Source organism: Trichechus manatus, unplaced genomic scaffold, assembly GCF_000243295.1.
Source record: "Trichechus manatus latirostris isolate Lorelei unplaced genomic scaffold, TriManLat1.0 scaffold00031, whole genome shotgun sequence".
NCBI lineage: Eukaryota > Metazoa > Chordata > Mammalia > Sirenia > Trichechidae > Trichechus > Trichechus manatus.
This window is the reverse complement of record NW_004443967.1, coordinates 716,634-743,962: the sequence shown is the minus strand read 5'-3', so window position 1 is coordinate 743,962 and position 27,329 is coordinate 716,634. Positions and strand designations below refer to the sequence as shown.

The window sequence follows — 27,329 nt, the reverse complement described above, 5'->3', positions numbered from 1 at the left end:
TCACTGGAGGTCCAGACAAGTCAAGCTTTACGAAATTGGCTAGAAAATTTCCATTTGGTAATACCTCAGTACCCAGGACCAATATAGCTCCTGCTGTTCTAGAGCACGCTGATAGTGGCTAGGAGTACAATCATGAAAAAGATAAAAAATGCCAGGCCAGACCCTATACTCACAACTAAACTTTGTTTAAATCTACCCCCAAAACACATATTTTTCCCAGCTGCCATCAAGTTGATTTTGACTCATGGCGACTCCATGTGTTTCAGAGTAGAACTGTACTCCACAGGATTTTCAATGGTTGTAATATTTTGGAAGTAGATTGCCAGGTCTTTTTTCTGAGGTGTCTCTGGGTAGGTTCAAACCACCACCCTTTCAGTTAGTAGCCAAGTGCGACCCAAGGACTCCTACAAAACACACATAGATTTTGTATTCTTTAAAAAACAAATTCCAGAGTATACAGGGTGGAAAAAATTTCAGAGGATTCCCTTCAAAATATGGATAGGTTAACTGGTAAGACCAACTCATTTATCAGTCTCTTCAATTACTGTTTTTCTTGAACCTTAAAACTTTTCTTAAAAATAAACATCTTTCCAAATCGTTTCCTGTTCACTAGTGTTTTTTTCATCCACATCTTTTCTTGTTCTGGCCTGTGCCAAAAGCTAAAAACTGTCAGAAAAGCACAAGAAAGTTCAGAAATGGTAACACAGGAATGAAAATTATACCAAGTTGGAGGCTGTGGCTTCAGAAAAAGATAGGCCTTTGGGAATTATTATAATGTGGTCTTGCTCTTTACTTATTCTTACCTGGAAGAAAGAAAAAATAACAGGGAATTACTCTGAGGTGTTCATATTTTGCAGAGTAAACATGACTAGGAATATATTTACAATAAATAATTGTAAGAGATCTGGGGAGAAAACCAATAACAAAATAAACAAAAATTAAAGATGGCATGCAACACGAAACTTTCCTTGAAAGGTTTTCTTTCCTCAATGCTCAGGTACTTTCTAAAGAATTCTGACATTAGTTTCTCATTCACTGGACTTACCTAAAGTGTTATTTTGGGGTTCTGAAAAAGCTTAACGTCAGCTACACTCATGAGAAACGAATGCCAATATTATTCAACCCAATGTGGGAATGACTATAACCTTGATTTATAACATGGAAATTAGGGGCAAAACAGACAAGGATAGAGAACAGAGTCTCTTCCTAGGACAAGAATCAACCTGGAGACGAAAGGGGGAACAACTAAGCAGCAGCTGGGGGAAAGGAAGAAAGGCTCTTGGTAGACTGCACCATGCATGTATGCCATTTCCATCACACAATATTCTAATATTTTGTTTCCAAATACTGTCTTGCTTCCAAATGTGGCAAAAATAAGATCAAGATAACTGGGAAAACCATATTAAAAAGATAAAAACCAGGGAGGAAACTTTGCTGACGCCTTCTATTTTCCTTGCCCCCAATTCTTTTAAATGCCACTGAAGCTTAGACATAATTAACACAGAGAGGGAAAAACTTGCCATCAGGATTTATTTCTGGATAGGTTCTACAACTGGTCTGAATTAAAGGAACAACGCAGATGGCAAATGGAGAAGAAAGTTGGGATAACTGTAGATAATCCCTTGGAGATAAGGTTTAGATCAGCATTAGATTGTGATCCACCATTCTAGGTTCAGAGAATGAAGTCTGAAAACTGAATTTCCCACAACAAGGTGAGAAGGGTACAGTTACCTTCTACTTGGGATTTTTAAAAAAGGAAGTAAAAGCTAAAGAACTCACTGAGATATATGTATTTGCCAGGTGTGCCCATCCAAACAAGTCTGCAAGTCTGTAGAGGCTGGCAAGTTTACAACGAGTAAGCTTTTCCCCCTTCACGTATGAGGATGCATCCGTACCAGGAAGATCATTGATAGGTGTGACCATGCCAAGACCTAAAAGGGAAAATTGTGGACAGAGATTCAAGTGGAGTCAATCCCTCACCTGGAAATTAGTTCACACATCCTACAGGAAGCAACGCGAATCTGGGAGTGTCTCAGCCTTGTAAATGATCTGAAATTTACCAGTCTACACAACACTTAATTAGCACATCCACCTTCAGAGACGTACACTGAGAGTAAAGGTATCAGCTGTCTTTTCTACTTGCTTGGTAAAGGTTGTTAGTCATCTAGTACTTGTTAGGGAGTGACTATATCAAAGGCTCATATCACTGGGGAAAATGGTTACATGATCCCCAAGATGAAAGTGTTATTATATACTAAGGTAATTGCTAATTTTATGACGAAAAGACCTCTGGAAAACTACTTTTCTAATATCTTTTTTGACTTTTATTCAAATATTAAAAAACATTAAGATGGAAAAGAATGCATTCAAACAGTAGTCTGGCTTCTGCCCTCATCCTGCAACAAAAACTAGTCTTGAAGGTCTCTAATGACCCACTTGCCAAGTTCAACTTTCACCCCTGCTCAGTCTTCATCCTCCTTGACCTCTCTGAAAGCCAGACACTATTTAGTACTGACTTTTTCCTAGGATTCTTCTCCAGGACCATGTGATACTATCTTAAGATCTTTTGTTCCCTTTCCACTTATTTCTTCTTTCTGCTTCTACACGTTTTCTTCCCCCTTCTTTCCCTAGTTGTGGCTCTTTCCCAAAGCTCAATCTTCCACTATGCACTTTTCTCATTTTACTTTTCCCCATGAAAACATCATATACTGTTAAGCCTCTAGCTGTGATTTCTGTGCAGATAGATACCTGATCTTCATCACTGACCAGGCCCCTCCTCCCCATTCTTCAGCTTGCTGTTTCTCATAGCCAGCAACACAGTAACATAAAAATTAGAGGAGTCTAAATGTGATTTTATCTTATCTTTCCTGATTTTTCTTCTTTCTCTCCTTACTGTTCTCATATTGATGGTATTCCAATTTCTGTGGGCTCAAACACTAAATAACCTTCATCTCTTAGCCTTTTCTGAGCCACCATATATAATTTACCATGAGGTTTCATCACTCTTTTCTTCACAAAGCCAAACACAAACACGCAAACAAACAACCAAACAAACCAGGTGCCGTTGAGTCGATTCTGACTCATGGTGACCCCATGGTGACATGGGGTTGCCATGCATTTTCTTCACAAGGGCTCTCAATTTCCAAGCTCAATTTCAGGCCCTTACCTCACACGTGAAATCCTACAATAAGCCTTCTCATTCTTCTGCTTCGCTGTAGCCCCTCTCTTTGCAAATCTATTCTGCATGAAGCCATCAGATCAAGTTTCCTAAAGCACTACTTTCAACCTCATAGTTTTGAAGGAACCCAAACTCAAATGCCTACAGGGGCTACGGAGGTTGTGTAAATGCATAACCCAGGCCAGGTGCAGCCTATGGGCAACTGGAGAGCATATCCCTAGTCTGACAGGGCAGTCACAACTCAGTTCCAATTAGTTGTTCTCATGTAAGAATATGAGTCTAGTGCTATCAGAACTTTTTAAGAGAAGCCCCAAATCAACATTTCAGTGGGATATCTTCAAATTCTGAAATGTTGCAAACTAATTCAAAGAAATAGTTTTAACAATATGTAAGCCACATGAAATACTTTCTGACAAAATTTTCAGAGTCAGCCATTAAGCTATCTCCTCTTACTCTCCCTACCTTTTCAACTTTAACTCCCACATTTCACAAGACAACACAAGTATTCTAGCCAAACTGGTCGACTTCTACCCCCTGACCTCTGAATATTGGGACATGGCTTTCCTGCTGCCATGCCTTGTACATTCCAGGCAGCCAGCCAGCACCCCCCTGCCACTCCCCTTTCCTCCTTGATATCTAGTGCACTGATAAGATAGCTTCTCTTACTATTTCTGTCTTCCCTGCTCTTTCTCTTCCAACTTTTGACATTTTCTCTTTTTATTCTCCACCTATACACTCTTGAATGATTGTTTAACCAACTTCCACAGCTTTGAGTAATACTTCTCTGTGTCTATCTGCCAAGACTTTCTCCTAAGCTCTCTAATTTCCAACTGTTTCAATGTCTTGGCAACTCAAATTGAGCATGCCTAAAACTGAATTCCCCCCCTCTCCCAAACCAAGCTAGATCCAGCTCTGGACTTTGCTATTTCTGTTGGATATACCATGAATCTCCCACTTTATTCTTCACATAGAAATTAAACTGGTCTTTCTAAATCATTCCTCTGCTTAAAACGGTTTCCCCTCAAAAGATAGAATAAAACCCAAACTTCTAACCCAGGTTCTGAAGAGCTACATGATGTGGCTCCTACCTATGTTTCTGACCTCACTTTGCTCCACTTAACCCTTTAAAAACCATGTTCCAGACCACTGTTGTTGTTATTGTTAGGTGCCCTTGAGTCGATTTCGACTCGACTCCATCTGAAAGAGGAGAACTGCCCCAAAGGGTTTTCTAGGCTGTGATCTTTATGGAAGCCGATCACCAGGTCTTTCTCCTGTTCCAGACCATTATCTTTCTTTTTTGTTCCTTGAAAAGGCAAAACTCATTCCCACCTTATGGCACTTGTGCTAGCTGTTCCCTCTACTCGGAATGCTATCTCAGTATGGTTGGCTCCTTCTTGCCATTCAGATTTCAGTTTAAACGACACCCCCTCAGACAGGCCTTCTCCGATCACACTCTAAAGTAGCCACCTAGTTGCTCTATCACATCACAGTATTTTAATTCTCTGTACAGCACTTTCCTTATCTGATCGTTTTCTTTGTTTACTTAATCTATATTCTATCTCCATGAGAATAGAAATTTTGTCTGTCTTGCTTATCCTTGTCCCTAAAAAGGTGCTTGGTACATAACAGATGCTCAATATTATAGACAGAATGAACCAAACTCGCTCAATCTTTGAATTTTCTTGTTTCTTCTAAAAGAATCATCATTACCCCCAAGCTAGAAAACTCAGTCATTTGAGACTCGCCCTTCTTCGCCTCCCCCACCACACCACCATATCCAAGTCTTTTGCCAAGTCTTATCTACTCTTCCTTGGTTATGCCTTTCTCATTGGTTTTTTCCTTTTTATACCCAAAACCAGCACTCTAGTTCAGGCATTCGTACCTCACATGGGACTCTTTCAATAGATTCCTTAACTGATCTTTCTGACTTCAGTCTCTTTGCCTTTTCTAGAACTCATTCAAGTTATCACTTATCATCTCTTTGTTCACAAGGTTTTTCCTCCGTCCATACAGGTAGCCCTCCTTGGTCCAGCAGTGAAAGCCTTCTTTAATCAGACCCAACTTCTCTCTCTAGGTTTTTACCCCAGGACTCTCACTGATGTACCAACATATCCGCCCACTTAAGAGTTCTACACACACTCACCTTGCATATTCCCACTCCACCATCATGTCTCTCTATTCTATTCCCCCTATTTGAAAAGTACTTTAATTCATTGGAATTCGACTTAAATCTTTAATAAAAAGAAAAGGAAGGGAAGAGGTATTGCCCTCATTCCTTGAATCTGATATGAAGCGGTAACTGACAGCTTCATCTGGCATGAACTCCTCTGATACTCTGTGTACCTGCCCTTTACTGCAGTGATTTCTGTATATATCTGTATATATGAATAAAATGTCCTATCTCTCTTTCATATCAAGTTCTAAATATTCTATCATTTTAAAGCCTGGTTAGTTCAGGCTTCTCTCCTTCCATGAAGTTTTCTCAGTCCACTCCAGTCAGTAATCAATTCCTCCTCTGAGCTCATAGCATGGTGACTTACAAAAGGTCATTAAATAATTTTTTATGAACTGCTTTGTAATTTTTTGCTCTAAGGTTATCTTGTAGTTTTAATCTTTTGTGCATTTATGGTATATCTCCCCAATTAAAATATGTATTTATCTAGGGCAGGGACTATGTCATGTTTTATGCTGTTTTATAATCCTCAGAGTCTAGTAAACGCCTAGATGACTTGAAAAATAGATTCTAACATTATGTTACTCTAAGGATTAGATGTTACAAATGTAAGGCCTGAACCTGAGCAGAGTATGCTGCTAGAGATACACAGTGTTCCAAAGAAAAGATAACATTATGATTTTTCCAAACTCTCCAAAACTGACATACTGAGGGGAGATGAAGTAAAGCCCGAGAAGGAATTGGCCATGATGTAATCTGCAATCTGTTGTAATGCTAGTAATCCAGCTGGGTTGTGGCCTTTCTTCATCTGTTCTTGAATAAGGCATTCCAGGTCTTCCCGAAAGGCCTATAACACAAAAATAACCACTGAGCACATACATCCACTTGGAGCAAAACAACACAAACTTTACTTGCTCTGATATAATCAATCTTTCTCCCATTTCTCTTTTGAATAGCTTTCACCTATACCATTTAAAAACAAATATCAAACACAAAATAATATTAAAACACTAGAAGAAGCAAGAAGCTTGCTTTTAGGGGAAGGGAAAAAATATGCATTCTTAATCTCAAAGGCAGTGAAATAGTTTAACATCTATATCAGACATGTATAGATAAGGCAACTCTGTTATTAATGGACAACTCAGAGCACCAAGTATAAACTGAGGCAAAAAGAGACCCATTCCTTACCTAGCAACCTTACCATCAAAGTTAGGATAGAATCCCTGTTTGAATGGGGCACCCCTCTAAGTGTGTTACTCTCATTTGTAACCCACAGTAAAAGGCTTCATTAAGATAATGTTAAATCACAGTTCTCATCATATGATTTCATGGCAATTCCTTAGTGCCATAAACTCTGAAAGCAAGCTGGTAAGAAAAGTTGAGGGGTGATTACTTTCCTTCTGCAACACTGTGCTAAAGAAATGACTTTGCTCTAACTTTGGGTTCCAGATGTTCCTAGTCTGGAGTTCTGCTGTGTATTTTCTTTTCTTTTTTGGCATGGGGTGGGTGTGTGACAGAAAGAGAAAGGAAGTCTCACTTGGAAATCCTGTTTATATAAATCAAAATCCTGGGCATTAAGAGAAGTTCCCTGTTCTGGCAACCCTTGAGTCGCTAGTAAGATTCATCATCTGAATCCTCTCCCAACCCTTCACTTCAGTTGAAATAGCTGGCTTGTCTTCCCGTCCCACCCAACACTTATTAAATTTATCATTTGTTTTCTTGCTCATGCCTATTTCATTAATTTTAAACACAGCTGAAGGTTCTTGTGATATAAACCATCTAAGCCTCATACTTCAACTTGAGACTGTTCACATGTGTAGCAGGATGCCCTGCCAGAAATCAAATTCATTTATTTCCCACTTCTCCTAAGACGAAGAAGGAATAAAATTACTTTGAAATCACTGAATGTAGATCACCAAGAGGGGTAGGTATGAACACCCTGAAAATTACTGGGGAAGTCTCCCTTACAAGGGTGAATCTTTTTTGAGTTACTGATGGTAGCCTTCCTCAGAAGGGTGGGAATAAGATCTCCTGGAGTCCCTGCTAAGAGGTAGCCTTGCTTAGAGGATGGCTGAATAGCCTAGAGGTGTCCAGGGACTTTTTTCTTTCTTTTTTTATATTGGCATAGAAATTCATGGTGGGTTGAGGAAATGTGGTTCTGAGGCTATTAGGTGGTAGATGTTAGCACTAGCCCTGATTCAATGCTTGTATTGCTCTTAGAACAACAACTGAGACACACCTATGATGTGAATTGAAACAGCCAAGTGCTAACAGCTGTAATCTTGGGAGCTCAACCACAGTGCACCATCGGATACCCTTAACAAGAAGAGAGAGGGCATCTTTCTCTGATGCACCCTGATGGCCTGCACAGGCATTTGGGCCAACTTCGAACTCGGGTCTTCTGTTGGATAGGCTACTAGTTTTCACCAACGATGCCAAGTGGCAAGGAGGTACAGTGGAAGTGGTGGACTGAGAAGACAACTGTGACTCTCACACACAGACGCATGCATACAAACACACACATGCACCACCCTCTTGGATATGGAAGCCACTCATGAACACTTTTGGACTGTGGAAGCCACTAAAGTTCTTGGGACAATTCAAGGGAAAACAGAAATTCAAAGAGGAAGATTCTGGATCTTTTGCTAATACAGCTGCTGGTAGTGGTGGTGGTTAAGTGATTAAGTTACAAAATACTAATCGTAACCATATTTGAATTTTGAGTTCATGGAGCAGTTTTTACCAGTTAAACATGGTTTCTCTTTCAGAAATTCAAGCCCTATTAAATGTAAATTATCAGCACAATTATAAAAATTCTAAAACATCTACTTCTGTTAACTGTATCTAGGTTCCTTTAAATACATGATTTAAACCAGAGAAACTATCCTATAAAATATCTGCTACAAAGACATATTATATTTACCAGAAAACTCCATTAATACATTTCTAAGACCCTGTGAACATAAAATGGCTGTGAGCTATATATAAGATGGATGGACGCCTTCATACAGACGAAGAACATGAGTATTTTACCATGCTTAAGACTGAAAGAGAAAGAATATTTCCTCGTTTATCTTTATATAAACTATAAAAAAAAAACTTCTGAATATATGGCAAGGGGCCAATCTTCCGAAACTTTACCTTCCCTTCAAAACTAAACTCTCCTTAGATTTTCCTCAGTTCAAAGCAATAATAACCAATATTCTCTGATTCAGTAAAAAAGATGATACCTACTGTGGGTATCACTCATGTACATTACAATAGCTCTGAAAAGTAGGCATCATTTATTTTATTGGCTGCCTCCACCCCATGTTTTTCCAGGAAGAAATTTAAGGCAGCTTCCATAAAGTGATAAAAAGATAAATAAAATACAGGTGAAAAAATCAAGCTAAAGAGAAAACAGCATAAGGAGGCTAGGCAGAGCCAGGAATGAGGTTAAGATACAAAGCGCATGCTACAAAATTATATGCATCTGCTAGAGATGGGCTAAATTTGATCTAAACTCTCTAACAGCCAACATCAGTCAAGAAAACCTACTAAGTATACTGATTTACAATGCCTTTAAGATTAAAAACCAACTAGTTGCTCAAGAGAATCACAACTATTTCTGAAACTGGTAAGTTTCTGCTGGGTGGAATGAGAAAGCTAAATAAGAAAGACTGAAAAACTTGTTCAAGGTCACACAGCTACTAAATTGCAACGACTCAGGTCAAATACTTTTTTCATTAATGAAAATGCTTTTTTCAATTTCATATATCCCACAATATGGGGAGTACCTATCTAAAGCTTTGGGATTATACATGAGGTCAATGAGGGATGTATAAGCCCTTTTGAAGTCAATTAATAAGAAGAGGAAAAAACATGAGTTTCCCCTACAAGGCTTGTGAACAGCTTCTGTACAGTATAGGTAAAGAAAATAATTTTCAAAATAAATGAGATTTCCTCAGATTTTTATACAGTTAACTATTCCAATAGATAAGAATTCTTCTTGGGCAAGAAGAGTTAATATTTTTTGTCATGAGCATTTATAACTTTTTTTTATTGTGGTAAAATACATAACAAAACATTTGCCTATAACTCATTTTTTCATGTTTCAAATATTTTTGAAATATTATTCAAATAATTACCTAAGTCACAAAACAACAGTGTAAAAATTACTAATGATATAAAATTGTTTCAGCTGGTTTAAAAATTTATCATTAAGTTTATTAAGTTTTAATTAAAATATTAAAAGAATAAAACTTTATCTTTATGAATAGTTAATCATATTTCTACTATATCCAAATGTTAATAATCCTTTATAGTTGACTCGTTTGAATCTCATAACAAAGTCCTGAGATATGCAATGACTTGTTCAAGTTTGTATCACTAACAAGTAAATGTAATAACAATTCAAATCTGGAACTCTCAGTTGGACACAGGATCTTTTCCTAATTTTATCAGAGCTGGACAATGTCACTGAAATCAAATACAACTAATAATAAAGTATCAGGCAAGTTGTGATCAGAAATGTTGAGTAAGCCTCTTAGGCTAGATTAGAGCATTAGGTTGTAATGGTAGATTTTAAAAAAGTTATATAGTAGCAGATTATGATGAACCTGGAGTACCAGGCTAAGTATTTGGCCACTTGCAGTTAGGAATTTTCCCATCAAAGCATAATTAGAAACTAGGGTTCGTTCCGGTTCAAACCCCTACTGACGGAACAGTTGGAAGTCCTGTGAGAAACTAACTTACAAGCAGGGCGGAGAGGTCATATGCAAGGCATATGAAATTTACAAGATTAGACTGTGTCTTAAGCCAATCTCTTTGGAGATATAAAAGAGAGAATCGAGCACACAGACCTGGGGACCTCATACCACCAAGAAAGCAGTGCTGGGAGCAGAGCGCATCCTTTGCACCTGCGGTTTCTGCAGGGAGAAGCTCCTAGACCAAGGGAAGATTGATGACAAGGACCTTCCTCCAGAATCGACAAGAGAGAAAAAACCTTCCCCTAGAGCTGGCGCCCTAAATTCAGACTTGTAGCCCACTAGACTTGGAGAGAATAAATTTCTCTTTGTTAAAGCCATCCACTTGTGGTATTTCTGTTATAGCAGCACTAGATGACTAAGACAGGTGTTTTCCCCCATTTTACATATAAGGAAACTGAATCTCAGCTAGGTTAAGTGAGTTTCCTAATGTTACATAGCTAACAAATGGTGGGTGAAGCAAAGATATGAATCCAGATCCAAAACTAGCATTGTGTACAAATACGTATATATAAAAATAAAAAATTATATAAACAGGTTAAAACTGGAAATGATGAGAAAATAGGCTGACCCCTAAATCTAGTTTAAAACAGCCCAGTATTTCAGGCTCTCCATAATTGGTTGCTACGTAATTTTTTGCCCTTATCTGCCATTACTACCTTATGCTCTAGTCTAGCCTACAAGGGTTCCTCAGCATTCTTTGGTAACAACTTGCACTTTTTAAATCCTGGCTCATGCTGTTTCAGATCATGTAAGTGCCGGCTCACATTGTTCCTCTACCCCTTCAATTCTTACTCTTTACTCAACACTCATCTTAAATGTCATCTTTTCCTTGAAGTCCTTCGTAAGAATCCCAGTTAGTAGGGATCTCCACATCTCTTCCCTCCCCGACGCTGAACTCTTAACATGTATTGCCTGTGCCATACTTAGGATATCTACCATATGATTGCAACTGTTTATCTATTTTTTCGACTCTACATCACAGTATCTGATTGCTGGGGGTGTGTCTGTCATATTTCTAGATTCCTCTTGAGTGTTTAGTTCAATGCTCAATTAATAGTAAGTTAAAGTTTCTTTTTATTTTCCTAGATGTAAGAATGTGCTGTGAAGAATCTGGTCTCAATCTTGATTGCCTTAATGATGGCAGAGATACATTTCACAGCTTTGCAGCACTGGAATCTGAAGATCTAGAAAACCATTTTATCAGTATATCACTTGACTGAGAAATTCTTCCTTTGTAATTATGCCTGTCCATCATCTATTGGGAGAAATCTTTTCTCTTTTTTTAATATGAAATGAATATTCACTGAAGGTCAAAAAATTTTTAAAAGTCATTCAATGCTTCAACTCAAACAAAATCCCACCTGAAAACTTAGTCCCCATAGCACTATAGTTTGGACAGCTCTTCAAACACACCTCCAAAAAGTATGGTAAAAAAATGACCAGCTGAAAAATAAAATGTTTAAGCTAGAGCCCCAGTGCCATCAAGTCACTTCTGACTCATGGTAACCCTATGTGTTTCAGGGCAGAACTGCACTCCATGGGGTTTTCAATGGCTGTACGCTTATGGAAGAAGTCCCTGAGTGGGGCAAACAGTAAGCACTTCACTACTAGCTGAAACCACTCAGCAGCGCCTCGAAAGGCAGGCCTAGTGATTTGCTTCCTAAAGGTCACAGCCTTGAAAACCCTATGGAGCAGTTCTACTCTGCACACGTGGGGTCACAATGAGTCAGAATTGACTTGACAGCAACTAACAACAACAATCTTAGGGAAGTAGATCACCAGGCCTTTCTTCTCCAGTGCGCTAGGTAGATTCGAATCACCAACCTTTCAGTTAGCAGCCGAGAGTAAAACGTTTGCACTACCTAGGGATCTTTAAGTGTGAGAAAGTGTGGCTTAAAAGCATTATATGAATCTTACAACCCTTTCATTTTATATATCTTCTATCAATTTTGAGGGAGTGACCCTAAAAGTTTTGATTTCATAAGGTATGGACAAAAATAAGCTTCTAAAAACTTGAAGCATTCAGATATCTGAGATTCATATAGGTTAAGAGAATACTTTAAGTACATACATATTCATGAATACTATACCAAAAGTAGAGTGAACTTGAAATGTCAGATCTTAAAGTTTTTGCATCCAAGATCAGAAATTTTAAGAGAAAGTGGCAATAAGTGAAAGATTTTTAAATCTCAGAAAAGAGGACCGATTTGATAAAAGAAACTGATCCGATGCAATTATTTCAGTTAATGCTAAAGAAATCGCGTAGGCTAATTTATCAGTAATGTCCAACTTATGAAAGTCAGGTAACAGAACACTGATAAATATCAGAGATATCAGAAAGGGATTTTAAATATCCACCTCTGGATGTTCTACCTTGTAACAATTACTAGAGAGGAAAACGGGGGCAAAAAAATCCCCAAAACAAACAACAACAAGATTACAGACTTGTTGCTCCCAAGGCATCCTGCAATTATGTTATTAGATCACTCCTTAAGCAGATTTAGGAGCATAACAAACTTACTTAGAATTTCTCCATTGAGAAATGTATTTCATTTGGAAATAGATTATAACTGGCCCTGTTGAAAGGAGAAAAAATAAACTAAAATTTCTTCTGGATGGTCTTTCTTCTGTATCTGAGCCTTAATTAACACTAAGCTAAAGGTGAGAATAATATCTTTTCTCGAATGAGGTACATAATAAAAATACAAAGTTAATAAAAAATACTTGCATCTTAGCTTCCAAAGTGACCAGATAGGTCATGGTGAATTCCACCAATTTTCTAGTTAAGGCACCTTATTATCATTTTAAGTCTCAAGTAAAATGATATCCTAGGATATATATGGCTTTCAATTTTGTCCTATCTTCAAAATAAACCTGTAGCATTAGACACTGCTCTGTTATTGAGACATGTATGTCATGTGCCTGAGCTGTCAACATACATTCCTGTTGTCCTATTTTTTCAGAATAACAATGCTATACTTCTGTCAATCAATCTAATTGCTTCCTATGGTGGTAAGGCTTAAAAACTTTATTTTTTCTGAAGCCCACCAACTGTTTCCCCATATTGGGAAAATTCAGAAGAAGATTGTTGGACAACTTTCAAGATTTTAATGACTCAAAGAACATCCAGCTATTCATGTATCTATATCCATCCATCCATTCAGAATTAACTAGATATCTTCTATATACAATGTGCCATCTGCTAGTTTTTCAGCTTACACAATTGTTTAACTTTGATGAAGCATCACTTAATTCCAACAGTCTGTCCTGGACACTTCATTCTGAGACAAAGGGGTAAATGACAATCTAGGATCTCCAGAGACGTTGCATATGAGGAGTATATTGGTCAAAGAGAAATTATTCTTTCTACTGCATTAACAAAATACCTAGTTAAACCAATTTACCCATAGACACTTGATTTCTAAGACAAATGCTTTCTTAAAAAAATACTGAAATATGACAGAAGACTGTAGAATTCTTAAAAAGAAATAATAGTTGGGGTCAGGCTGAGACAAATTCTTTGTTCTTTCTTCCTTTCTCAGCTCAAGGCAATAAGGTGCTGTTTTTGTCATCCAAATTTACAGACACGGAAGTGTCTCCTGATTGAAAACTCTTCTTGAGTTGGGATGAAGTAACTTGAGCAACAGAATTTGAAGGTGAATGAAACAAGAAGAAATATATGGGTGGAATTTTTCATTGTTATTTATAACGCTTTAAATGGATACACCTTTAGTGGTTAAAGGCGTGAGCTCTGTAGTTTAAATTCCATCTCCACCATTTAACAGCTGTAAAACCATTGCAAGTTACTTAAAATCTCTAAGTTTCAGTTATTTGTCTGTAAAATATGGATATTAATACTTCCTTGATTGGGCTGTTTTCTGGATTAAATAAGATAATGTACACAATAGGTACTTGGCACATAGTAAGTGCTTAATAAATAAGTATTACAATTTGCTTTTATTAGTTTCTCTCCTGATTTCCTTTCTTCTCAAATGAACTGAGAATTTTAAATAGAAGGTTCACAAATTTGTTACTTACATATAGTTAGTAATATCTGATTCTGATCTTTACTGGTAAGGGGTTTTGTCTAACAGAGTGAACCCCAATAATATTCACAGGAGATCCGCAAAGATTTTTTTTCTTTCTTTGCTGTACTGGTATATATTTTTTAAAAAATTTTACTGTGTTTTAGGTGAAAGTTTATAAACTAGTTTCCCATTTGATAGTTTGTACACAAAGTGTTCCAGGACACTGGTTGCATTCCCCACAATGCGTCAGCACTCCCCCCATTCCCGCCTTGGGTTTCCTGTTTCCTTTCATCTAGATTTTCTACCCCTTCTTCCCTTCTCATCTTTGCTTTTGGACAAATGTTCTTTTGATCTCATATAATTGATTGTTCTAAGGAACACGTTCCTCATGCGTGTTATTATTTTATGGGCCTGTGTATCGTTTGGCTGAAAAGTGGTTTCCAGGAATGGCTTCAGTTCCAGTTCAGAAGGGTGTCTCAGGGCCATAGTCTGGGGGGTTCTTCTAGTCTCTGTCAGACCAGTAAGTGTGTTTTTTTTTTTTTTATTTTCATTTTTTGTTCTACACTTTTCTCCCGCTCTGTCTGGGACCCTCTGTTGTGATCCCAGTCAGAGCAGTTGGTAGTGGTAGCTGGGCACCACCTAGTTCTTCTGGTCTCCAGGTTGTGTAGGCTGTGGTTCATGTGGTCTATTTGTAATATGGACTAACTGCTCCCTTGAGTCTTTGATTTTCTTCATTCTCCTTTGCTCCAGATGGGGAAAGACAAATAGTTGTATTTTAGATGGCTGCTCCCAAGCTTTTAAGGCGTCAGACACTACTCACCAAAGTAGGATGGAGAATATTGTCTTTATGAACTGTGTTGTGCCAACTGATGTAGATGTCCCCTGAGTCTATGGTCTTTTGCCTTCGAGCTTAGGAACTTCACCCTGCAAGGTGTTTAGTTATGTCTAAGAAGTTTCCATGACTGTGCCCCTTGTGTGCTCTATTGTCTGTATTAATATACATGCAGCACCTACAATTATCTATGTAGAAATATCCACAACCAAACATATATCTGCAGTTGGGTGTGCTCCTTTACACCCTCCCACACCTCTTCAGCACACCTTATCTACCTATGTATCCATTTGTAAATTACTGTTTGTTAATACTATTGTTGCAGGATCGTCTATGTTAATTACAGTGGTTACCCTTTATTCTTGTGTTCCTCTGAGTGTCTTCCTTTGCCTTGGTCATGTTGTGCTGACTTCTCCCATATTGTGCATTGCTTTTCCCCTCACCAAGATTAATACATGTCTTCTACCTAGTTAGTAATTTTCTCTCCTTTCCCCTCCCATCCCTGGTAACCATCAAAGACTTTTTTTTTCCCCGTGTGTAAACCTTTTGTTTTTTTTTTATACCAGTGGTCTCATACAATATTTGTCCTTTTATGACTGACTTATTTCACTCAGCATACCAAAACCAAACCAAATCTGTTGCCATTGAGTCTATTCTGACTCATAGCGACCCTATAGTAGAGTAGAACTGCCCCATAGGGTTTCCAAGGAATGGTTGGTGAATTCGAACTGCCAACCTTCTGGTTAGCAGTAGAACTCTTAACCACTGCACGACCAGGGCTCCTCACTTAGCATAACACCCTCCAAATTCCTTCATGTTGAGATGCTTCGCGGATTCACCATTATTCTTTATCACTGTGTAGTATTCCATTGTGTGTGTGTACCACAGTTTATCCATTCATCTGATGATGGGCACTTAGATTGTTTCCATTTTTTGCTATCGTGAATAATGCTGCAATTAACATGGGTGTGCATATGTCTATTTGTGTCACGGCTCTTATTTCTTTAGGGTATATACCTAGGAATGGGATTGCTGAATCAACAGTATTTCTAGTTTTTTAAGGAAGTGCCATACCATTTTCCATAGTGGTTGTGTCATTTTATATTCCCACCAGCAGTGTACAAGAGTTCTAATCTCCCCACAACCTCGTCAATATTTGTTATTTTCTGTTTTCTTGATTAGTGCCATTATTATCGTGGTAAGATGGTATCTCATTATAGTTTTGATTTACATCTTTCTAATGGCTAATGATTGCATGCATTTCTTCATGTGTTTGTTTGCTACCCGAATGTCTTCTTTGGTGAAGTGTCTGTTCATATCCTTTTGCCCATTTTTTAATTGGACTGTTCATCTTTTTGTTGTTGAGGTGTTGATGTTTTCTATAAATTTTAGAGATCAGACCCTTGTTGGATATGTTGTAGCCAAACATTTTTTCCCAGTCTGTAGGTTCTCCTTTTACTCTTTTGAAGAAGTCTTTTGATGAGCATAAAGTCTTAATTTTTGGGAGGTCCCATTTATCTAGTTCATCCCCACAAAGTTTTTAAGATCATTACACTCACAGAAATACTGTCAGCTTGGGGTGAAAGGGACAAAGACAATACAAGAGGAAAAGAGGTCTTTGGACCCCGAAAACCTCTACAAGAATGAAATAGGCTAAGAAAAACAAAGCTGCCAACACAGCCTACCTTTCAAGGGAAGGGAAGATGCAGAGGGTGGAACCAAGAGCCCAGAGGGCAGAACCAAGAGTCATAGAGACTCACTCCTGGGAAATAGACTGAATCCTCATTGAGGACTTCCAAGCATTTGCCCTGATGGATTTTAGAATTTCTATGAGTCAAGTCAGTGAACTCCTTACACTCCCAAACTCCCTCCTTTTTGAATAGGAATGTCTATAGTAGTTATCCTATGCCTGTCCCACCATTGAGTGCTGAGTGTGTATGGGGGAGCAAATGGCTTTTCTCTTTAGGTCACAATCTACAGATTGAGAGGAACTGTACTTGAGGAGCTGTTCTGTATTTAAGGAAATACACCTGAGGAACATCATCTGTACCTGGACCAGATTTAGAAAATGTGATTCTGGACTTGATGTTGCAATGGAATAAGATTCTGGGAGGAGGGTGCTTGGAGAGGGTGAGTATATTCTGCATGTGGAAGACAAGCAAACAAATTGCAGCCAGAGGGTGGACTGTGTTGGTTTTAAAATAAACTGTGACCAGAGGGTAGACAATCCTCCCTTCAAAAGGTGGTGCTTAATTCCCCCTCCCTTAAGTGTGGGTACAACTTGACTCACTTTTAACTATATGGTGGAAGTGATGATGTGTGACTTCTGAGACTAGATCATAGAAAGCATTGCAGGCTCCTCTTTGATCTCTTTCTTCAATACTTGCAATAGGGTGGGACACTCAAGCAGCCCTGGGGAGAGGTCCATGTGGCAAGGATCTGAGAACTTTTGCCAACAGCAGATGATTCTCTAGCCCCAGTCAAACCTTCAAATGACAACAGCCGTGGGTGATGTCTTGACTACAACTTCATGAGACACCTTGAGCCAGAACCATTCAGCTAAACTGCTCCAGACATGCAGAAATGGTGAGATAATGCTTGTTTTAAGCTGCTAAATTTTGGGGTAATTTGTTATTTAGTAAAGGATAACTAACATAGGCCACCATGTATAATTTCCTCTGGTGAAAAGTTTCTGCTGTATTAAAAGTTTGAAAACCACTGTCATAAAACATGGCAGAAAGACAAAATTTATGTACTGCTATGCAATGAATTGTGTCACCCTAAAAGTTATGTTGAACTCTTAAGGCCTATATCTGAAAATATGAGCTTGTTTGGAAACAGGGGTTTTCTTTATATATGTTAATGAGGCCATACAAGAGTAGCCCGTTGCTGCTGAGTAGATTCCAACTCACAGTGACCCTACAGGACAGAGGAGAATCGTCCCACAGGGTTTCCAAGGAGCAGTTGATGGATTTGAACTACCGACCTTTTAGTTTGCAGCCAAACGCTTAACCACTGTGCCACTACCTACACTCCCTACAGGAGTAAGATGCATACTAAACCTAATCCCTTTTGAGTGGTGTGTTATAAAGGAACCGTACAGACACAGAGAGACAGACACAAAGAGGGAGACTCCATGTGACAACAGAGGCAGATGCATCCATAAAGAGTAAAGGAAAGTCAAGGATTACTGGCAGTCACCAGGAACTAGAAGAGAGGCCCACAGAAGGAATCTACATAGCCGAGGCCCTGGTTCGGACTTTCAGCCTCCAGAACTGTGAGAAAATAAATTTCTTTTCTTTAAAGTTACCTATTTGTGATGGTATTGTTAGAGAAGCACTAGGAAACTAAGACATGCACTTTTACAAGTGTGTCACAAGCAAGATTTCAAACTTACTAGCAAAGATCCAGGCAAAAATATTACTAACTCAATTCTTTTAAACCTCAGCTTTCTTTGTTCCTGTCTGGGCAGAAAATAACCATTCATATATATATATATATATATTTATTCCATAATGTCCCCCTACAATAATGACACAAGAATTCAAGTAAGAACCCAACACAAACAGCAACCTCGGAAATCTGAACAACAGATGAACTGTTTTATTTTTTTTTTCTCCCTTTAAAGAAAATAATCACCCTTGCTAAGTGAATAGGGAAATGACAATTTATAGGTCTACCCTTTCCCATTATGTCATTAAGTTCCCCCAGGCATAAATAAAATTGATATCTTTAAGCCAATTTATAAATGGAAATACATAAGAATAAAACAATTAAATAACCTACTCAAAGTTATACTGTCGTTAGCTTAATGGGGAAATCATAAAACAAAAACCCTTGCATGGAAACTTAGTTTAGTACTTTTTCATTTAAACTTTACAGTTAGAATGGAATGGTCCTCTTTAGGGTACTTCCCAAAGAAATCTCAATATTTATCAATCTTTAAAAAATCTAACCTCATTTACCATTCTGTCAATTAATTTATACTATGTGACTACAATCATTTGGTTAATAAGTTAGTTCTTAAAAGTGGGGTTTCTTTAAAGGTGGAAATAAATCTATTTTGATTCAAATCATTAACATGCCCTTCAAGTATTTATAAACACAGAAACTCAGGTTTGCACAAAGTAAGGCGCTGAACATTTACTCTGTCATGATGACTTCTCTGGTTAGTCTACTTTCTATTTGGAAAGGGTTCTTTAAGTTGGGTGCTATACTTAAAAAGTTCCTCAAGGCTTGCACTGCCTTTATAACCTGTTCTTCAATGCTTTCATCTAGGCCACTGGTATGAAAAAATTATTCAGAGTGGAATTCCCCTTCGGCTTTGGACTCAACCTTTGTGATTAAATTCACAAGGGCACAACACAAATGATTTACCAGGGCCACCTCAGGCAGCTCTATCCCTTGATGCTTATTTTAGTATCCAAGGTGGAAACCTAACCCCAACTTGTCTATGTGTGCTGAACTCTACCTTAAGGGGCCCATGATCTTCATTACGTATAATGTTATGAATTCATTCTTCATCTATAGTTTGTCAATTTGAGCAACTTTTTGCTATACCATTTTGCTTCTGGGACTCCTATCAGCTATAGAAAATTTATGGGTTTTCATAGCTCTTGCTGCAATTTTTCAATCATGTTAAATCAGGCTGTCCTCTCAGTTTCCATCACTTATATCTATCTGACCTTCGCAATTTCATTAAATGTTTGTAAGAAAACTAACAAATCATATTAATACCCTCACAAAATCTGGGCATTGTTGTACAGAGAGAATTTTCAGCTTGAGTTACTAAGTTTGTAATTCACTTTTAATCTACCTTCTTGGTGTGTGTGCATATGTGTGTGCCTGCATGGTTGTATATAACACTGGTTAGCTGCCCTCGCATCAGCCCCCAACTCATGACAACCCCATGTGTTACAGGATACAAGTTCTCCATAGAATTTCCTTGGCTATAATCTTTACAGAAGTCAGGCTTTTTCTTCCGCGGAGTCCTTGGGTGAGTTTGAATCACCAACCTTTAGGTTAGCAGCCAACTGCAAACTGCTTGTGTCACCGAGGCTCCTGTATATATATATATACATATAGACACATATATATATATACACACACACACACATATACATACATATATATATATATATATATATATACACATACATATATATATATGTATATGTATGTGTGTGTGTATATATATATAATACTAGGCTGCCAAATCACAGACTTCCTCAAAAACCTTAAGTCTTCCTTTGCTGCTGAGTGTCAAGGCAGGCGAAGGAAGAAGAAAAATATGTGCGTGGGATATACCTAACTAATTTCCAGGTTCCTAACACTTCAGTCACAGATTTTCACTCTGAATTGGGTATCCTTGAGTTCAGTAGCACCCTTTATCCTCCCAGAAAACACACAAAGAAACTTCATATCACCCAAGAAAACAATACCAGTTTGTTATTAAAGCTTTGCAAGTCAGATATATAAATTAGGTGTCCATTTGTCCTCTGAAAGATGGGAGCAACTTGTCACTCCTGGTCTACCTCTCTTTTAACCTGAGGGTTGTCTAAGATACCCCTACTTCATTATATCAAGGTTCCCAAAGAGGAAGAAAAATGACATCCTCCTAATTATTTCAACTCACAGGACTTTGCAGGATCTGAGTAACTCGTTTCCTCTGCTCCATCATATTGAAGTCTTGTCGTAGATCAGGAGACATGTTCCTCTCCCTAATGTATTCTGGGTCACTTTCATTGATGCGGTCAAAATACCTCTCTTTGTGAGGCATACTGGGAGGAGGAGGAGTAGTGATCACACCTTGGCTGGCATCTGAACTCATGCTTCAGGTCTGTTAATTCCCCTTGTTATCTGCATTAACAAACACAAAAGAGGAGGACACTGATGATAAGTTCATTAGTATATTCAGATTTTACATGGGTCAAGCAGAACTTTTTTTTTTTTTTGCCCTCTAAGTAACAGTAGCAACTTTCTTAAGTAGTTTCCTCAAAAAAAATTAGAATGATTTTGTAAAAATGTCTTAGGTTATCATGCTAAATTAGAAATTGATATTTTCAGAACTAATGAAACTTGTGGTTCAATTATGGTAACATCATCAATTGCTAATTCAATTCTTAAAGGGAGCAATGATCATAATATCCAAAAGTACGATGCCACATCTAGATGCCAAATTTTCACAACTGGGGAGTATTGTCAATGGTGCCTCTCTTCTCTCTCTTACTCCTGCTTGTATGTTAAACCAAACTTTGGTTATATTTAATGACCACTACCTTCTAAAGTGAACCTAATTTACTAACACACGAGAGAAACACAGCTTTATGTTTTTCAAATGATTCAACAACTTCCCAGGGAAAATGTAGAAATTATTAAGGTTGCCAGACTATCTAACTTTAGCAGATGGTGCTTCAACTCCAAGTAATAAACAATAAAGTTATTCAGAAACCAAATGAACAGCTATGATTCACTTAATTAACATGATCATTATTGATACTTAGAATAATTCTTGATTTTTATGCCATGGAAACAAATTCATTTGGGCTTTGCTACAGCTGAGCACATAACCAACTATGGTATAGCTAGTTCTACAGGATAGTCATTTAACAGCTCCCTCTCCCCCGCCAATCAATTGTGATTGCATGTATTAGACGATAAAGTCGTCTAGCTTAGTGCTTCTCAAACTGTCTATAGTGAAGGATTTTCTTTTTTTAATTTCCAGTTCACTGTTGATCAATATTCCTATAAAATACAAAATAACACAGTTTCTAAACTCTGTCATATTCTGTACTTGTCACAGACTAGTAATAGTCTGCAGACTGGCACCAAACCATGGACCACACTTTGGGGAGCACGGACACAGCACAGAGTAACGGCACTGCTAATTAAAGGAACGCTTCCTCCAGCTCTAAGAGGTGATGTGGCATAAGCCTGTATCAAGGAAAGGGAAATCACTGATTTAGCGTATCCCTTTCTTTCCCTAGTTGTTCTTTCAAGCTAGGGATAGAAAACGCAAGAAGGGATGTATAACAAGAAAGAAGAAATGGAAACAAAACGAAATAAAAAAGAAATTGTAAAGGTGATTTTGCTTAAAACAAGGTCTCTATAGGTCGTGACTTCTATTCAAATGCAACCTGTTCAATATAAACATATGGGTAACAGAAAAACCATTCTGACAAAATGGTACTTATTTATTCAACAGATATTTGCCCGGTGGAAAGAAGTATTTTGTAACAATGTGGAGTTAAATGTAAAACATCCAAATATTCCTTTTCCATTTATGTAAAAAATTAAGGCGTGGGGCGAAGTTTTTGTGGACCTGAAACTCTACAGATTCTTCAGAACCTCAGAGTCCCAGCAAAATGTTTATTTAGACAGACCCAGAAGGGAAAAAGTAAAGGCCACCTTCTCCTTAGAAACTTGATTCCCTGAAAATGCTCAGAGATATCAGTCTCATCTTTTAAACACAGTAACAGCCAGTGAGGTTACTGTCTGTGTTTGTTTCTAGCAATAGTCTTCTCTGATACAATCCATCTCTAAAGCTGCTTTGACCCAACTTAGCCTACACAAACTATTAGGCACTAAATATTCTTGCATAATTAATTCAGGTCCTAAAAATGTGAACTCATTCTGTTAAATAATTTCTGCGAGACATGCTAAAACTCAGTTTTATTCTACTTGCTACCATCAGTGTCGTATACAACATTCTATGAGTTATCAAAATTATTTTACTACACAAAAAAAAGTAATGAAATACAATTTAAAAACATTTTACATCATACCACTGTAATGACATTTGGATATTATGATTGTAAAGCAACTACTCAGTGTGAAGGGAATGTAAAAAATGAGCTTTTGTTTGAGTCTTCCACATCCTACCTCATTAATGAAAAAACTGGGAAAAGGCATTTAACTAAACAGTAAATATCTGATCATTAACTGTGTTCTTCACAAGAAAAGTGGTCAATTCCTTCCTTTCTTCCACAACACCTATTACTAATGGAATGATCCTGGTCTTATTATATTTTTCAAAAACCAGGCTTTACTGTACTGCTACTAGCTTGACTTACCAACCTATGGTATCCATCATCATCTTGCTATTTGCCAAAAACTTGGTGGGCAGAGCACCAACCATAAGAAACTTTTCTTTCTTCATATCCAGCTGGGTTATCAGAAGTCTAGAGCTCTGACCAATCTTTGGAACCTAATTTTTTAAGAAGCTGTTTATAATAGGATCACTTGAAACCCTTAAAACATTTTATTGCTAACAGAAATTTCAAAGAGAGTTAAAGTTTAAAAAACAGAAAACAGACTTGACTCAACGGCAATAGGTTTGGTTTTTGTTTTGTTTTGTTTTTAATATTAGTAAATGTAATGCTGACTTTTAACAGCCAAGTACTGACTAAATGGGTAACTCAGTTAATAACTGGGACTCACTGAACAAAAAAATGAACTCTGCTTTAGCTTACCACAGTAGGCCACTGACTTCTTAAACCATTTTTAGAAGACAGTCCATAAATGTTACCTTTAATTGGGTTTTACCTATACCTCAATCCTCGAAACACTATTTATGCTAAACCAGAGAGGAAAGACTCAGATAATAAGCCTGTGTCTAACCAAATTTTCTCATGTTTACAAAAATAATTTCATTAAAACACTGTAAAAAAGAAAGAAACTATGGTGGTAGATTCATTTCATTGTCCTAGCATTGGTTTAAGGAACTGAAACTGTTTAATGAAACACTGATAAGTGAAAGCTTAGAGTTTGAAGTGATTCTTGATGATGAATGCATTTTTGGATGAGTAAGGGGAAGAGGAGGATAAGTACTAAATCAAACCATCCCTTTTAACAGTAAAATAGAATCCAGTACACACACACACACAAACATATGTATAAAACTTCAGTTTACACCATGTTTGCACTTTTTTATCTTATTTTACCTTTACAATTACACAATGATAGTGCTTGATAAACTGGAGGTTCATGGATTAAACATCCTGTCAAAATCACACTGCCTGTGTCACAGGCAATATTCAAAGCCACAATTCTGCCTCCTAATCCACTTTACAATGACATTTATACTATTTCATGTATCATAAAATAAAAGAGAGCTACAAAATTTTGAGACTTTTAGTCTACATTCGCTCCTGAATATCAAACTATTGGGGCCTATTAAATCTGCCAGAAAATGAGGAAATGACATGAAAAAGGGGAAATAAAATTAAAAATGCCTCAAAACACTCTGTCTGACCTTTTAAAAACTTCGACAGCATATTCTAAAAATTTCCTTTTATGTAATCTTTTCAGCCAAAAAGCAGTGTAGTGCAGAATACTGGTTTGGGGATAAAGAGACCAGGATTCAAGTCTTGGCATTTCCACCAACTGTGTAGAACATTCATTCAGCAAACATCTGCGCATCTACTATGTGTCAAAGGTTCTGTACTGAGGATGTAACATGAATAAGACAGGTATAGGTTGTCTTCCTGAAGCTTGCAGTCTAGCAAGGAATACAAAGAAGGAAGCAATTGCATTGTAAAGGTGCCCTGATCAATTGTAAAACAAATGGGTTGTCTCAAAAGACCCTTCAGATTTTCCTAGTTCTTGCATGCTCTACGACCTGTCCCATAATGAGACCAGTAAGGACCCCTGATTTGGCTTAGTTTTCATAATTGCCAGAGATTTTCCAACAATAATTAAGTGTTCTTTACTTTAGTAATGGGTCATTATAGCATTCAAAAACTACTATCAGTTACTGAGCTCTTACTGTGTGCTGGCTTCTGGCCTGAGGACTTTGCATACCCTAGCTCATTTATTTCTGAAAATCCTATGAGATAGGTGTTATCATCCCTATTTTACAGTTGAGGAAATAAAGACACTCAGAAGTAACTTGTCTCAGGTCAAATAGGTACCAAGTGGTGGAAACGGGGTTTAAATCTAGGTCTGTTGAATTCCAAAGCCCATGTTCTTAATCACAACCCAGATCCAGGGGTTACTCAAACGCCACTTTTAGCTGTTTAGTAGCACTGAATGTTGGAAAGGTTTTACCCTAGCTCAGAGACAAAAAGTACCAGAACCGCCACTGCCTGGAAAGGAGTCATACATCTATCATCCCTGTGGTCCGTTCAACTACCACCAAGGAGGGATGTTTTAAAGGAAGTAAGTAGCAGATTCCAGCCTCTCTTACCCTGAACAATTAATCCTAAGCATAAATATTTCTGCTTCCAGCTGATACCTGAAAGAGCTTGGCTCCAGGGCTTGTTCTCTCTCTCTCTCTCTCTAATTGTTGTTGATAGTGCTTGATCTCTATAAAACTGACCAACTTGAGAGTTCCGGCAAAACAGCACTCTAGGGAGAAGCACCATGCCGTCCCTCCACAGCAAAGATCCGAAAAACTAAGCCGAACAGAGAATACAACAATCCTGAAACCCTAAAACATCAAATAAAGAGATAAAGAATTCAGCCAAGCACCAAATGGAGTGAGAAAAGTGACAGAGAGTGGAGACCGAGCAGAGATTCATGCAGAGGTCCCCTACCAGCTAACGCAGCGCAGATCCGCCATCTTGGACTCCTATCGTAGACCAACAAACAGGGGGTACGAGAAAGCAGCCTCACCGAGCATCCAGCGGGAGTCAAAACAACCGGTAATTTGCGATATACGCTTTCCCACCCCCCACCCTTCTTCACCCCCACTCGGCCTCCTCTGCTTCCAATGGCCACAATCTCTTGACCGGGAAACACTGGCTGCTTGGATTCCACACACCCGAATGGGCCGGCTCTCTGAGTGCCATTTGATGGCTGCTGATGTTGCTTTTTTCCGCTACTTTTGACTTCTTCCTTACCTCTCACCACCTTCCCCTCCTTTCGCTCAAATACCTGGCTATGTGCGCCATCTTTGTTTCTTCCTGAGGGGCTGCAGAGCTCTGGTAATTTGTGATATACGCTTTCCCACTCCCTACCCTTCTTCACCCACACTCGGCCCCCTCTGCTTTCCGCGGACACAGTCTCTTGTCCGAGAAACTCCGGCTGCTTGGATTCCACCAGCCTGCACTGGCTGGCTCTCTGAGTGCCATTTGTTGGCTGCTACTGTTGCTTTTTTTCCTGCTTCTTTTGATTTCTTCCTTGCCTCCCACCACCTCCCCCTCCTTTCACTCAAATACCTGGCTCCGTGTGCCATCTTTGCTACTTCTGAGGGGCTGTGGAGCTCCGTTCGAGTGTGGAGCTACTTCCCGGTCTGGGCTGCCGTGCTGGTGAGATCCCGGGGCTTTTGTTTGTTCGTTTGTTTTGAATTATTTGTTTGTTTTCTTTTCCTTTTCTTCAGTTGGGAGCCCCTTCTGGCAAGGCGGTGCTGCGTGGCAAGGAGACATCCCCCTTGGCTTGCACAGATGTGCAGACGGATCCCTGAGAGCATTACTTTTTTTGTTGGTTTTTATTTTGCTGTTTTTTTGGGGGGCCCTTCCTGTTCTTTTGCTTGTTTGTTTGTTTTCTTTTCCCCCTTTTACCCCTTTTGTCTTTCTTCATTGCTCAGTTTCTCATCTCTCTATATCTTCCTTCTCTTTCTGTTCCCTGAATACCTGATGTTGTATACTTCTACGCCTTCTAGCCAGGCTGTACTGCAACACCTGAGAGCGACTTCCCCAGACCTCTTAGCTACACCGGTGGGATCCCTGGGAACTCTGCAGTTCTTTAACCTTTATGATTTTTACTTATTCATTCTTTTGTTTTCTTCCTCTCCCCCTTTCTGTTTTTCTCCATTTCATAGTCTCTCATCTCTCCACTCCAACGGCAAGCTCACCTAGGATTCTTTTTTGTTTGTATGTTTTTGGCTCATGTTCCTCCCTCCTCTCTCCCAAGTCCATCTTAGCTCCGCATATAACGGTCTCCCTGCTGCATCCTGCCTACCTGCACCATGTGCTTGACATCACACCACCAACCAGCACAGGCACGGCCTACTGGAGCCTGCACTGATTGCAGGCCCACCATGGTGGCTGTAGTAAGTGCCACAAACAACCTGTCCCAGTAACTCCTCTTCGGCTGGACCTGCCCTGCCGTACCATATCTGAGTGACTGACCCTGCCAATTGGAGAGGGAGGCAAAAAGTATTGTGCCCACAGATGAGCAAACAACAAAGAACGCACAGTCCGCTTGCTCAGACACAGTCAATTTTTTTTTAAAAAAAGGGATGAAACAAACAAATCTACAATCAAAAAATGAGAAAAATAAATACTGAATGCCCCGAAGACAGCGGACAATATCAAAACATTTATGAAAACAGGACAGGGTGGTTCCTATAGGCATCCAAAATAAAACACCAGATGACTCTCCAGTGGAAGAAAATGCACTAGAACTACCTGATAGGGAATTCAAATCT

The 27,329-nt window shown here is 38.5% G+C and overlaps 1 protein-coding gene across 6 annotated transcripts in view; it reads right to left on the bottom strand.

Annotated features, from left to right (window-relative positions):
• ADD3 (adducin 3) overlaps positions 1–27,329 on the bottom strand; it is a 156,188-nt gene that overhangs the window by 14,221 nt on the left and 114,638 nt on the right. For all 6 annotated transcript variants that reach the window (XM_004374834.2, XM_004374836.2, XM_023729922.1 and 3 more), the window contains exons 2-5: positions 20,595–20,818; positions 6,060–6,198; positions 1,780–1,931; positions 723–803 (exon numbers count right to left, since the gene is read on the bottom strand). In XM_004374834.2, the coding sequence (XP_004374891.1) occupies positions 723–803; positions 1,780–1,931; positions 6,060–6,198; positions 20,595–20,789 (567 nt within the window). In that variant the 5' untranslated portion in view covers positions 20,790–20,818. The remainder of the gene's footprint in view (positions 1–722; positions 804–1,779; positions 1,932–6,059; positions 6,199–20,594; positions 20,819–27,329) is intronic.